We start from the raw sequence: 15,178 nt of genomic DNA on the forward strand, positions 1-15,178 counted from the left end.
CCCAATTCCTCCATCTACGCTGCATCTGCGCCCAAGGTGAAGTGTTCTACACTAGGTCATCTGAGATGTCCTCATTCATTAAGGAACAGGGGTTTCCCTCTCCCATCATAGATGAGGCCCTCACTCGTGTCTCCTCGGTACCCCGCAGCTCCGCCCTTGCTACCAACCCCCCCCCAGTCGCAACGGAGACAGAGTCCCCCTAGTCCCTACCTTCCGCCCATTAGCCGTCGCACACAAATACATAATCCTCGGAAATTTCCGCCACCTCTAACGGGATCCCATCACTAGCCACATTTTCCCATCTCCACCGCTTTTCACCTTCCGCAGAGACCGTTCCCTCCGCAACTCCCTGGTTAACTTATCCCTTCCCACCCAAACCACCCCCTCCCCAGGTACCTTCCCCTGCAACTGCAGAAGATGCAACACCTGTCGCTCTACCTTCTCCCTCGACTCTGTCCAGGGACCCCGTCAGTCATTTCAGGTTAGACAGAGGTTCACTTGCACCTCCTCCAACCTCATCTACTGTATCCGTGGTTCAAGATGTGAACTCTTATACATCGACGAGACCAAACGCAGACTGGGCGATCGTCTCGCGGAGCAACTTCACTCAACCCGCCTAAACCTACCTGATCTTCCGGTTGCTGGACACTTTAATCTTCCTTCCCATCCTCACACAGACCTTTATGTCCTAAGTCTCCTCCATTGTCAGATTGAAGCTAAATGCAAGTTGGAGGAACAGCATCTTATATTTCGCTTGGGCAGCTTACAGCTCAGTGGTATGAATATTGATTTCTCTCACGTCAGGTAGCCCCAGCATTCCCTCTCTCTCTATCCCTCCCCCACCCAAGTCGCACTAGCTTCTCATTTTCACCCTACAAACAGCTAACGATGGTCCGTTTCCTTTATCATCGTTACTTTTTTGCATATCTTTCATTCATTGTTCTTTATATCTCCACATCACCGTCTATATCTCTCATTTCCCTTATCCCTAACCAGTCTGAAGGGCCTCGACCCGAAATATCACCCATTCCTTCTCTCCAGAGATGCTGCCTGTCCCGCTGAGTTACTCCAGCTTTTTGTGTCTATCTGAAGTCATAATAAGCAATGTTCTCCCCAAAAATGAAGATTTTTTTTTCAATATAATTATTTAAAATCACTCCACACAATAGATTTTAAAATTCAAACTCCAAATCTAACACATGAAAATCAGTCTTTAATTTTGGTTCCTGGAAGTTACAGTATGTCAAATAATTGTGTTTGTTTACCCTTTCCGTGGTAAGACAACAATTGGCTGAGACTGCGTAATGGTTCCAGTCTGGTAGGATATTGTGGCTTGTTCTATCAAACAAGTGAGGATCTTTCTAAGGATATTACCTTTATTTCTAAAGGTAAAAATAAAATCACTTGCTGTGCACATCTCAGAAATGGGAGGACTTTATATAATCTTATAATTAAGATTATAATTCTTATAATTAAGAGTTGTATAAAATAACTTACAGCCATGTCAGATATGCTTAAAGTAGCTAAAAGATTTTAGGACACCTACAGAGAGGGTTGCAGATCCCTTCAGCAAAAGGGTACACTAATTTTGATTATATCAAACAACTATATAATAGATAAGATATGTGATTCTCAACAACATCGGAGTTCTGATCTTAACAAACTAAAATAATTTCAATATCATAAGCCTTGCACATCACCCAAAGTTGACAAAAATAAAACTTTGCAGACTTTGCTCCATTTGCCCAAAATACTTTGAATACTTGCTGAGGTTCTGGCCCATAAGCACATTTAGTAGCAGGGTGAAAATGGAATTCAGCAAGCAGCTTAACATCTGTACTTGGAAAGTTACTTGGAAAGCAAGATCTGTACTTGGAGAGTTTCTGGGGCATTTGGATGGGCAAGGGCTGATTAGGGATAGTCAGCATGGTTCTGTACGTGGGAGGTCATGTCCCACAAATCTGATTTGAGTTTTTTGTAGACGTGACCAAAAAGGTCGATGAGGGCAGAGCTGTAGATGTTGTATACATGGATAAGGCATTGGACAAGGTTTTGCATGGTAGGCTGCTCTAGAAGGTTAGATCGCATGGGATCCAAGGAGATAGTTGAACGGATAGAAAATTGGCTTCATGGAAGGAAGCAGAGGGTGATGGTGGAAGGTTGCTTATCGGACCGGAGGCCTGTGACCAGTGGTGAGCCTCAGGGTTCAGTGCTGGGCCCGTTACTGTTTGTCATCTACATTAATGATTTGGATAAGAACATACAGGGCAAGATTAGCAAGTTTGCTGATGATACAAAAGTGGGTGGTTTTGCAGATAGTGAAGATAGTTGTGAAAGATTGCAGCAGGATCTGGATCGATTGGCCAGGTGGGCTGAGGGATAGTTGATGGAATTTAATATAGAAAAGTGTGAGATGTTGCATTTTGGGATGTCTAACAAGGGCAGGACCCTACACATTGAATGGTAAGCCTCTGGGGAGTGTTGTAGAACTGAGGGATCTAGGAGTGGAGGTGCATGGTTCCTTGAAGGTTGAGTCGCAGTTAGATAAGGTGGTCAGAAAGGCTTTTGGTACATTGGCCTTCATCAGTCAGAGTATTGTATAGAAGTTGGGAGGTCATGTTGCAGTTGTATTTAGAGTGTTGTGTTCAATTCTGGGCACCATTTTATAGGAAAGATATTGTCAAGCTTGAAAGGGTTCAGAGATGATTTACAAGGATGTTGCCAGGACTAGAGGGACTGAGCTATAGGGAGAGGTTGAGTAGGCTGGGTCTCTATTATTTGGAACGCAGGAGGATGAGGGGTGATCTTATAGAGGTGTATAAGATCATGAGAGGAATAGATCAGATAGATGCACAGAGTCTCTTGCCCAGAGTAGGGGAATCGAGGACCAGAGGACATAGGTTCACAGTGAAGGGGAAAAGATTTAATAGGAATCTGAGGGATAACTTTTTCCACACAAAGGGTGGTGGGTGTATGGATCAAGTTACCAGAGGATGTAGTTGAGGCTGGGACTACCCCAACGTTTAAGAAACAGTTAGACGGGTTCATGGATAGGACAACTTTGGAGGGATATGGACCAAGCGCAGGCAGGTGGGACTAGTGTAGCTGAGACATGTTGGGCGGTGTGGGCCTGTTTCTACACAGTATCACTATGAGTGATAGGATCAGCAGAAAGAGGATGGTCTCCCATATTTTGTTGCTGGAAGACCATCAATTCAGTGAAGCATGTTTGTCGGTCTGCCCAAAACATGGTCTCCCAGCACAGCAAGATGTCTGCCAGCGAATATTCTGACTGGTCTATTCCAGACTGCAGGAATACACGATGTGGGATACTTTGAAGTTTCATGCAACCAACGGGAAGGCTATGTGGACGAGGACCACAGTCTAGGATCCTTCTGCTGCTATCCAGTAGGGACACCCCTCAAACAGGGACGGGATATCACCCCCAGGAGCTGAAAGGAATCAGCAAAAAGAGAAGCAAGCTGCGCAATGATTGAAGACCCTCTTAAAGATATGGAAACTTTGGACAAGAGTACATGAAGCAAAAGCATGTTTTGCTGGAGGTCTTCAATGCTAAATAGACACTGAAATCAAAAAGGGAATTCAAAGCACATTTTCATCCATAAAACGGTGAAAATGCCCATCTTGCCACAGAGAATAGCTGTGGCAAATTATTTTGATGTCTTTCAGATAAGCACAAGGGAGAAGGAAAGTGCTGATAGATGAGGAAAACCGAAACTTAAACCCTGTCACAGCTGTGTATTCCACAAAGAACTCACACATTACACGATAAAAAATAAATAATTTTGGCAATAGATATGAAGAACAGTCATGGTATGAGACCAGTGGCATAATGGCATACTTCAGTAGAGTGTGAACAATGGCTGTGTGGAGTAAAGACAATTCCATGTACTCTGTTCCACAAATGGTTCTGATCAAAATTTATTGAACAGAATTCACTGTTCCATTTGACAAAAATACATCCAATATTATAAAGCTTGCGCTGATCAGTTCACACCTAATTTCAAAATTTTCCAGCTTCAAAATATCAAAATTAATAGTTGTTCTGGGCAGACTGTACAAAAACATTACAGTAGTCATGTCACCACAGTCAGAGGATGGGTGAGGTGGTCTTATTGGAAATAAGAGAATCTGATACTTGTGGATAATAATATGGGCGTTTACTGAAAATTCCAACTCTCAACAAACAAAACCTTTTCAAAAAATTAGTTTTCAATTTACTTCATTTCAAGGTCAGTTTATTGTCACGTACCAATTAAGGTACAATGAAATTTGAGTTACCGTACAGCCACACTAAGTGAAAAGCAACAAGACATACAACCACATAAAAGTTAACATAAACATCCATCACAGTGGATTCCACATTCCTCACTGTGATGGAAGGCAATAAAGTTCAATCTCCTTCCTCTTGGTCGGGTTTCTGCTATGAATAATGGAAATTAGTAAAACAAAAAAAGGACATCACAAGCAAAACTTTTCATTCCAATAAAACACTGACAATAATTAGTCAAATAAGCAGTTTAAGTGTAGTCATTATATAACTGAACTAATCAACTGTGATAGTTTGATATTAATTACTTTAAAGATCTGGAATCTTTTAAAGAAAATACATCAAATGCAACTGTGCTGCTGTTTAAAAAATAATGGCTAGCTCATGTTGCTCAGGAAACTAGTTATTACTGGACTCTAGAGAATATCAAATTATTCTGGCAATAAAATTACTGTGAACTCCTCTGTACCAATGAAAAAACATTCATAGAGTCGTACAGTGTGGAAACAGGTCCTTTGGGTCAACTTGCCCACACCAACATGTCTCATCTATAGTCCCACCTGCCTGTATTTGGAGCTTATCCCTCCAAAGCTGTCCTATCTATGTACTTGTCCAACTGTTTCGTAAATGTATTCAGTTAACTCAGTATAAGATGGATAATATTTAGAATGTTTTAATCTGTATGTTTCAACTATTTACTATAGAAACTGCAACTGCAATACTTACTCAGAGGCAGATTGAAATGCATGTTCTGAGTTATTTGCTGCAGCGTACTCCTCCCTGTATTTATCTAATGGCAGCTGTGGTGTTGCAAAATCATTTTCCGCATGACAGGGCAGTCGATAACACTTCCACGTGACAGCAGAGCCTTCATCGTCCAAATGAATCGCACTGTTGCTGTAGGTTGTAGGCTCCATCACTTCAGGAAAACCTAATGGGAAAGCCTGAGTGGGAAGTGTATCCATCCGATCCTCAACAGCTTTGGTTGGAAGTAGTGGATCTGGTGCGGGCATCTGGCAGAATGATTGACTGTGAGGCGTCAATGGATTTTTAAATGCATCTCCAACATCCTCACCCCTCTCACACGGATGAGGACTGAGTGGTGGTGGTGGTGGTGAATTTGCCATCTCTCGCATGTGTAACTGAGAGGATTTTGTTGAGCTATGGTCACTAGGCCTTGCATTTGGATACCTTCCTCGACTGTCTTGCGGCCTGATTCCAAGTCTGTGATTTCCTGAGTCCTGTTCCATTGAAACATCATCACATGTTGAATTACGATGATGGAATGGAGTTAGTGGTCGCTTCTGTTGTTTATCCCCTTTTTCTTGCTTGTCATTTATTTTGTGCTTGAGTGCTGCTGTCAGTTGAGGGCCTGGAGGTTGAGACTGTCCTTGCATACCAGTGCCTCTTTTGTTTTTATGCCTGAAATAATATTTATAAGGACAAAATATATATTTTAAAATAGTAGTTATGTTCACATCAAGGTGACTAAAGCTAAACCATTCAAACAAAGATAAATCATTCAAACGGGGGAGGGGGGGGAGTTACTAATCGAGAAAATGAAGGCAGTGTTTCGTGTTAAAAACAGATTCGATTATATTACAAAAAGTCAGAAATGAAGACCTACTTACCGTTATCTAATGATATACCCACGCATAAAAGTTAGATAATTTTTATTGTCTACACCACCTGGTTTTCCCCACATCATTCCTTCTTCAAAACATCTGCTACTGAAATACGTCATCCATATACTCAAGTACTTCATCTCAAATTCAACTTTTCCAGGACCAGCCTCAACAGTCGAGAAACCAGCTCATTCTAGACTCTGCTAATCATCTGACATTTTACATATCCAAGTTCTCAACCCTGCCCTTACTAGTCTACAGTAAAATCACAGGAGAATCATGAGTCAATAGAAAAATGATTTTCTTTGTGTATAAATGCATATTGGGTATAACACTGCAAAATTTCATCTCTAAAAACCATATCACTCATTTTATTTTCTATGGATCAAAATTTGTGGGTAGGAAATAATTGTAACCAGGGGCCATAACTAAAACCATTGTCTTTTCAAAGTTTGCAGACAATATGAATTATGGAAATGTAGCATAGAACAAGGAATAAATTAACATGCTTGTGTAACAAACTAGTGACAGACACGTGAGGAAAATGAAATTTCATGGAGTAATTGTGAATTAATACATTTTGGTAGGAAGAACGACAAAAGGCAGTTTGAATAAACAGTTCAAATCTTAAAATGATGTTACCAAAAGAGGTATACACACAAATCTTTAGAAATGGTGGGACCTATTGTTTATAGAGTTGTTGGCATTATATATAGGGTGTAAAATCAAAAGAGTTATACTAAACCTCCAATAAAACAAACTGACACCATCTGAATTGGAAAGTTGTACTTGATTTTGTCTAGTTTCAAAAAAAGATGCAGATTAGATTTTTTACGTTTTACACAAAAAAGAGACTTATATTATTTGGACCTGAAACGGAACAATATCCCTTATGCGTTAAAATAAATGGAGAAACCATCTTACAGTAATGGTCAAATTATTATTCAACACATTTTTGACCTTTTTAGTTTTCCACTATAGGCTTCCTTTCAGTGTCATGGCAGTTTCACAATTCTCAACCTCAGCTTTCACCTCTTTGCCAACATTAATGAGAGTAATTACATATCCAAAAGTTGTCACTGAAAGTTTCATTTAAAAATGATCGGCTTGACATTCTGTTGAGATGATCCAAATTCAGCTATGTTCAAGAGCAGTACTGGCCAATTACTGGGAAAATTCAGAGATGCTAAATAAGTATCAACTCAATTTAGCAGCCACTCTAATCCAAAACAACAACTATTACGGTCTCTTTACATGTTGAAAAGTAGTTTTGTGCAGCACCAGGATTAACTGGTTACAATAAAATACAGGAGATACTCTCAACAAATAGCACCCTTACAAATATTTGCAATATCAGAAACTTCCATCTGAAGAATGCTATTCAGCATGCTGGATAACTTTGCTCTTAGCTGATAAGCTATGCATGTCTATTATGTTATTTTTTTTTTATACACATCTTCTGACAGCTTGAACTACTTTTTAAAACATATAAATTACATTCTAGAAAGTATTAGTAATATTGGTACATAATATTTTTTTCCTATCTTTTTTTAAACATTCAAGTATTAAGTAATATTCCTGTACCTTGAACAGTTGCAATTCACTCTATGCATGGCTTCAACAAAATCCCAGGATGTTTCTTTGTCTGGTGTATCTTCTTCACAATCATTCACAGTGGAAAATTTTCGCCTAAAAGTGATCAAATAAGTTTGGTTTTGATCAATTTTAGTACTGAAGATTTTACCCAAAATAATGTCAGACTACCACAATGAGCAGCTCCCAGCCTATATGCAGGGTTATACCATAGTAATTTTTCCTGCTTAATTCATAGAAGAACTAGTCTATTGTCCTTAGCTTCTAATTTATAAATTCCCTTCATTTTCTTTGATCTACCAAATTCACGCCCTGTAATTTGATTCTATGAATGGAGTTATGGAATGCCGGAAATTATGTTTAAAAATAAGTCTAGAGCAAGTGAATAATACCAAATATAAAACTACAGTAATTTCAGAAATAAAGGACGTTGTAGAAAGTGGTGTCAAAAGAGGGAAGGTGAACAGCCAGAAGTAGTTGTGCACGTGGGCACGAACGACGTCGGGAGGAAGCGGAAGGAGGTTCTGCATCGCGAGTTTAAGGAGTAAGGATGAAGACTGAAGAGCAGGTCTTCCAGGGTGGTTATCTCTGGACTGCTTCCTGTACCTCGTGCTGGTGAGGGCAGGAACAGGGAGATAGGGGATATGAATGTATGGCTGAGAGGCTGGTGCAGGGAGCAGGGATTAAGATTTTATAGACCATTTGGATCTCTTCTGGGGTAGGGCTGACCTGTACAAAAGGGACGGGTTACACCTTAACAGGAGAGGGACCAGCGCTCCGGCAGGGTTTGCTAGTGCTACACGTATGGGTTCAAACTAAATAATGGGGGGTAGGGGTTGACAAATAGGGAATATAAAGATGGAGTTAAAGGGGAAGTGATTACAGGAAAAGTTGCAAAAGACTCCCGAATTAATGGGAAGGAAAGTTCGAGAAGGGATAAGAGAGTAAGGTCAGGGACAATAGTGAGAGGGGAGGTGAATACCGAGGTTAAAGTATTGTATTTGAATGCGCGAAGTATAAAAAATAAAGTGGATGAGCTTGAGGCTCAGTAAGATATTGGCAAGTATGGTGTTGTTGGAATTACAGAGACATGGTTGCAAGCAGACCAGGGCTGGGAGCTGAATATTCAGGGGTATACGACCTATCGAAAAGACAGACAGGTGGGCAGAGGAGGTGGGGTCGCGCTATTGGTAAGGAATGATATTCAGTCCCTTGCAAAGGGTGACATAGAATCAGGAGATGTAGAATCAGTATGGACAGAACTGAGGGATTGTAAGGGAAAAAAGACCCTAATGGGAGTTATCTACAGGTCCCCAAACAGTAGCCTGGATATAGGGTGCAAGTTGAATCAAGAGTTAAAATTGGCATGTCGCAAAGGTAATGCTACGGTGGTTATGGGAGATTTCAACATGCAGGTAGACTGGGAAAAACAGCCTGGTCCCCAAGAAAGGGAGTTTGTGGATTGCCTCCGAGATGGATTCCTAGAGCAGCTTGTACTGGAGCCAGTTGTCATAGTAGAGGCTTTTAACTTTCCCAATTTCGACTGGATCTGGCATAGTGCCAAGGGCTTAGACAGGGTGGAATATGTCAAGTGTGTTCAGGAAAGCTTCCTCAGGCAAGATATAGAAGACCCGAACAGGGAGAGGACAAAGCTTGGTGTACTTTCAGGGAATTGAACAGAGTACAGTGCCCTCCATAATGTTTTGGACAAAGACCCATCATTTATTTATTTGCCTCTGTACGCCACAATTTGACATTTGTAATAGAAAAAATCACATGTGGTTAAAGTGCACATTGTCAGATTTTAATAAAGGCCATTTTTATACATTTTGGTTTCACCATGTAGAAATTACAGCAGTGTTTATACATTGTCCCTTTTCAGGGCACCATAATGTTTGGGACACAGCAATGTGTTAATGTGCGGGGATCGCTGGGCGGTACGGACTTGGAGGGCCGAAAAGGCCTGTTTCCGGCTGTATATATATGATATATGATATGATATGATAGTCATGTTTAGTATTTTGTTGCATATCCTTTGCATGCAATGACTGCATGAAGTCTGCGATTCATCAACATCACCAGTTGCTGGGTGTCTTCTCTGGTGATGCTCTGCCAGACCTGTATTGCAGCCATCTTTAGCTTATGCTTGTTTTGGGGGCTAGTCCCCTTCAGTTTTCTCTTCAGCATATTAAAGGCATGCTCAAGTGGTTTCAGATTGCATAATTGACTTGGCCATCAAGAATTGACCATTTCTTAGCTTTGAAAAACTCCTTTGTTGCTTTAGCAGTATGTTTGGGATCATTGTCTTGCTGTAGAATGAACTGCCGGTCAATGAGTTTTGAGGCATTTGTTTGAACTTGAGCAGATAGGATGTGTCTGTACACTTCAGAATTTATAATGCACTACCATCAGCAGTTGTATCATCAATGAAGATAAGCCCAGGCCATAACACCCCCACAACAGTGCTTCACAGATGAGGTGGTATACTTTGCATCTTGAGCAGTTCCTTCTCTCCTCCATACTTTGCTCTTGCCATCACTCTGATATGTTAATCTTCGTCTCATCTGTGCACAAGACCTTTTTCCAGAACTGTGGTTGCTCTTTTAAGTACTTCTTGGCAAAATGTAACCTGCCCATCATATTTTTGCGTCCAACCAGTGGTTTGCATCTTGCAGTGTAGCCTCTGTATTTCTGTTCATGAAGTCTTCTGCAGACAGTGGTCATTGACAAATCCACACCCGACTCCTGAAGAGTGTTTTTGATCTGTCGGACAGTTGTTTGGGGATTTTTCTTTATTATAGAGAGAATTCTGTCATCAGTTTGGAGGTCTTCCTTGGTCTGCCAGTCCCTTTGCTATTCGCAAGCTCATCAGTGCTCTCTTTCTTCTAAATAATGTTCCAAACAGTTGATTTTGGTAAGCCTGTTTGGCTGATGTCTCTAGCAGTTTTATTCTTGTTTCTCAGTCTCATTATGGCTTCTTTGACTTTCATTGGCACAACTTTGGTCCTCATGCTAATAAACAGCAATAAAAGTTTCCAAAGGTGATGGAAAGACTGGAGGAAAGGCTAGATGCTGAGTGCTCTCTTATACCTGCATTAAGGAGGCAAGTAAACACACCTGAGCAATTACAAAGGCCTGTGAAGCCATGTGTCCCAAATGTTATGGTGCACTGAATTGTGGGGACTATGTATAAACACAGATGTCATTTCTACATGGTGAAACCAAAATGTATAAAAATGGCCTTTAATAAAATATGACAATGTGCACTTTAACCACATGTGATTTTTCCTATTAAAAATCTCAAATTGTGGAGTACAGAGGCAAATAAATAAATGTTTGTCCCAAACAGGGCACTGTAAGTAACTGAAGTGTCAGTGAGCCTTTTGGTACCACCGAAAGCAGTTCTATTAGCTTTAAAGTAGTTAAGGGCAGGGCTGGTCCACAAGCTAAAGTTCAAAATTGGGGCAAGGCAAGGCAATTGGTTGATCATATTGGACAGAGAACCTCCAAAGTTGATTGGATTACGATCTTTGTGGGCAAAGGGACATCGGAAAAGTGGGAGGCTTTTAAAAGTGTGTCAGTGAGAGCTCATGGTATGCATGTTCCTGGTAGAGTGAAGTTGGGAGTCAGTTAGGATTGAAGAATCCTGGATGATGAAAGAATCTGAATCTCTGCTCAGGAAATGAAGGAGGCATGGGTCAGGTATAGGCAGCTGGGATTTATGAATCCCTGCCAGTGTTAAAGTAACTTATCTAATTTGTGTCATAACATTTGTGAAACTGGAGGAAGTGTCAAATCTGCAAAATGAAGACAAGCATAAAAACCATGTGCCAGTGAAATGGTTATGCAGGAAAGCAAAAGTTTTTATATATTTTGTGAAAACAAAATGGTGAGACTATCGCAAAGCAATCTTTAACGCAAGCAAAAGGTAGTTTGAGATGTTCCCTCTTCACCAAGTTAAACTAACTACAAGGTTGTAACAGTGGGTGGAAACATGACAACATTAGTTTAGCTTGGAGACACAGCATCTAAACAGGCCCACCAAGTCTGCGCCGACCAGCGATCACCCAGACACTAGTTCTATCCTATACACAGAGGACAATTTACAGAGCCAATTAACCTACAAACCTGCATGTCTTTGGAATATAGGAGGAAATGGGAGCATCCGGAGAAAACCCATGTGGCCACATGAGGAACATACAAACTATATACAGACACCAGCCATAGTCAGGATTGAACCAGAGTCTCTGGTGCTGCAAGGCAGCAACTGCACCGCTGCGCCACTGTGCCGTACATCCTGCCAGGCTTCTAAAATTAAAATAGTTTGACTGCTATAGGACTTTAATTTAGGTGAGACTATCTTATGGAGTAGAAATATGCAGGCAAGAACATTGTCGTTCAAAAGTAAAGAGCATCAGACTTGAAGGCAGCCAAGGATAGGCTAACTTTACTTTGCAGGAACACTGTGGGCCATGCGGTAAAGCTGTTTGTGCTGATTTAATCAAAGAATCATAGGGCTGTAAAGGGATGGAGGGGGCCAAAACAATGCAGGCCGGTTTAATGAAGTACTCACTTTTTCTGCGTTCTGTTGAGATTACACTCCTGCCACACATTTTCTACCACCTGATTGGCTAATTTTCTTGGGATTTTCCCACCATGCCCAGAATTTTCCATATTAAATCCCTCTGGTACAGAAGTAAGTTTTGTCCATTTCTGGGTGGATTGAATTTCAGCTAGAAGAGAGAAAATGTGTAATTAACAATTCGTATAATTTAATTGGCAAAAGACCATGAAACAAGGATGAGTATCTCAAAGGGGATTGTACGGATAACATTTAAAAAAGGTAATCAGTGTATTTATTGGGCTAATTTGTAAAACTATGGATAGAGAGTTGAGGTTTAGTACTAAATTAGACAACTCTTAAAGGGCATAGAGAGATGTACTCAAGAGAGAGTTAGATTTAGCTCATAGGGCTAACAATCAAGGGATATGGGGAGAAAGCAGGAACAGGGTACTGATTTTGGATGATCAGCCATGATCATATTGAATGGAGGTGCTCGATCGAAGGGCCGAATGGCCTACTCCTACACCTATTTTCTATGTTTTATTATCAAATTGCCTCCTTTTGAGAGTCACAGAAAATTACAAAAAACTACATCTCAACACTTCAAAAAAACTGAAGCAACAATAAAGGCCAAAAAAAACCTTAATTCAGCTCAGTATGTCTTTTCAAATAAAATTATGAAATTAGTTTATCTCTATTTCTAAAAATGGTAATGTATCATCAATAAATCTCTCCTAATTACCTGTTTCAGTCTCTTCAGGTGATGTGGGTGGAGTCAATGTCACAGAGGAAATAGCAGGATCCCTCATTGGGGCAGGCACTTGGTGGGCACTTGGAAATGTAGCTGTGCAATGCGAAGATCCAGTGGAGTTGCTCAGAACAGTTGGCGCAACATCAGGCTGAGGCACCAGGACAAAGCAAGCTGGATACACCATCCGCACACCAGCTGCAAATAGAATAGAGTGCACGTTAACAAAAAGCGCAGTCTGTTTTTAATTAATTCATGGCACATGAGCATTCCTGGAAGGATAAGCACTTATTGTGGATTCCTTATTATTCTTGAAGGCTGAAGTGCAGCAATCAAGAGGAGGGAGAGAGGGGGGGAGAAGAGAGGGGGGGGGAGAAGAGAGGGGGGGGAGAAGAGAGAGGGGGAGGAGAGAGGGGGAGGAGAGAGGGGGAGGAGAGAGGGGGAGGAGGGAGGGGGAGGAGGGAGGGGGAGGAGGGAGGGGGAGGAGGGAGGGGGAGGAGGGAGGGGGAGGAGGGAGGGGGAGGAGGGAGGGGGAGGAGGGAGGGGGAGGAGGGAGGGGGAGGAGGGAGGGGGAGGAGGGAGGGGGAGGAGGGAGGGGGAGGAGGGAGGGGGAGGAGGGAGGGGGAGGAGGGAGGGGGAGGAGGGAGGGGGAGGAGGGAGGGGGAGGAGGGAGGGGGAGGAGGGAGGGGGAGGAGAGAGGGGGAGGAGAGAGGGGGAGGAGAGAGGGGGAGGAGAGAGGGGGAGGAGAGAGGGGGAGGAGAGAGGGGGAGGAGAGAGGGGGAGGAGAGAGGGGGAGGAGAGAGGGGGAGGAGAGAGGGGGAGGAGAGAGGGGGAGGAGAGAGGGGGAGGAGAGAGGGGGAGGAGAGAGGGGGAGGAGAGAGGGGGAGGAGAGAGGGGGAGGAGAGAGGGGGAGGAGAGAGGGGGAGGAGAGAGGGGGAGGAGAGAGGGGGAGGAGAGAGGGGGAGGAGAGAGGGGGAGGAGAGAGGGGGAGGAGAGGGGGGGTTATATATGTTATATAGTATATATGAGTTATATATGTTTTGATATGGACTGCTAAGAGTTGATCTCTTGGTACCCCATTAGGGACATGCTGCTACCCAGAGTTAGCATTCCATTCATTCTCTCTCTGTTTTCTGTTTTCTGTCTGTTAATCAGCTCTCATTGCAAACTGATATATTGCGTAATACTATTTGCTCTAACCCAGTTCAGCAACCTCCTGTGTGGAAAAACAGTCGCTAGCCAGCCACCCTTTGAGCCTGCTCCATCATTCGTAACCTCAGCACCATCCTTTTTCTCGATTCCTTCTCTGCCCATCAATCTCTTTTTCAAAAGAGCACGAATCCCCACAGCCCTCTGGATTAGAAATTCCAAATGTTCACCTCCTTCTGCATAAATTTTTTTTTCTCATCTCATTCTTGAAGCGCTATTCTTTATTCTCAAATTGACCCCTCTAATCATAGTCTCCTCAGATGGGAAAGATATCCTCCATACATAGAGTCTGTCAAGCCTACTTGTGAAGTACAGATCTACAATATTATAGCCAGGTGTAGTCACGACCTATGGCTTTGGCTACATGCCCCTATGATATCTGATGGATATAACAGATAAAATCAAATTGAATGCACGTTAAACAAGTTGATTTAATAATTACACAATTTCCTCCATTGGCATCAGTCACTGGATAAATGAAAATATACTATTTAGTCAAATGTTTTCTTATGTCTCTAACTTCTCTTTTATTAAATCTTTTTATTGCCTTATGCAATGTATAATGCACAAGTGGATTTCAAGGAAATAAACTTAGGCTTTCATCACCTCTATAGGCCACTTATTCTTGCAATATTCATAAACCAATCACCAAAAAAAGTGTAATTATTGCTTCATGTCACCTCCAGTTAGAGTCAACAGCAAAGCTCAAACCATTTAAACAAAATAATCACAATACATATCAATACCAGACAATTCATTTCTAAGATGCACTTCCCAATAACTTTAAAACCAGATCAATCAATAAAAAATAACTTTATTGTCATATATATCATAGAACAAAATCAATAGTCTCTGTTGTCAACTAACTTCTTCCTTCTATACTTCGTCTAACAGCTGAGAAATTTCTCAAGATAAAGAAAAACAGATTTTTGAAAGAAAGACGTCTGGAGAAGGGTCTTGCCCCGAAACATCACCCATTCCTTCTCTCCAGAGATGCTGCCTGTCCTGCTGAGTTACTCCAGCTTTTTATGTTACCAATCAATTGTTAGGTTTTGCCTGATGATATTACACTGGTGAGAATCATTGGTATAAGTTACACAACTTTAAAAGATTTTCACTAGCAAGAGAAATAGAAACTTAAATTACAC

At 41.6% G+C, this 15,178-nt stretch overlaps 1 protein-coding gene across 2 annotated transcripts in view; it reads right to left on the reverse strand.

Annotated features, from left to right (window-relative positions):
* The window catches only part of med13a (mediator complex subunit 13a), a 149,793-nt gene that overhangs the window by 59,045 nt on the left and 75,570 nt on the right, over positions 1-15,178 (reverse strand). For both annotated transcript variants that reach the window (XM_078422084.1, XM_078422083.1), the window contains exons 7-10: positions 12,816-13,019; positions 12,083-12,242; positions 7,501-7,605; positions 5,018-5,713 (exon numbers count right to left, since the gene is read on the reverse strand). In XM_078422084.1, coding sequence (XP_078278210.1) covers positions 5,018-5,713; positions 7,501-7,605; positions 12,083-12,242; positions 12,816-13,019 — 1,165 coding nt within the window. The remainder of the gene's footprint in view (positions 1-5,017; positions 5,714-7,500; positions 7,606-12,082; positions 12,243-12,815; positions 13,020-15,178) is intronic.

The sequence above is a fragment of the Rhinoraja longicauda genome, chromosome 26 (genome assembly GCF_053455715.1).
Source record: "Rhinoraja longicauda isolate Sanriku21f chromosome 26, sRhiLon1.1, whole genome shotgun sequence".
Taxonomy (NCBI): domain Eukaryota; kingdom Metazoa; phylum Chordata; class Chondrichthyes; order Rajiformes; family Arhynchobatidae; genus Rhinoraja; species Rhinoraja longicauda.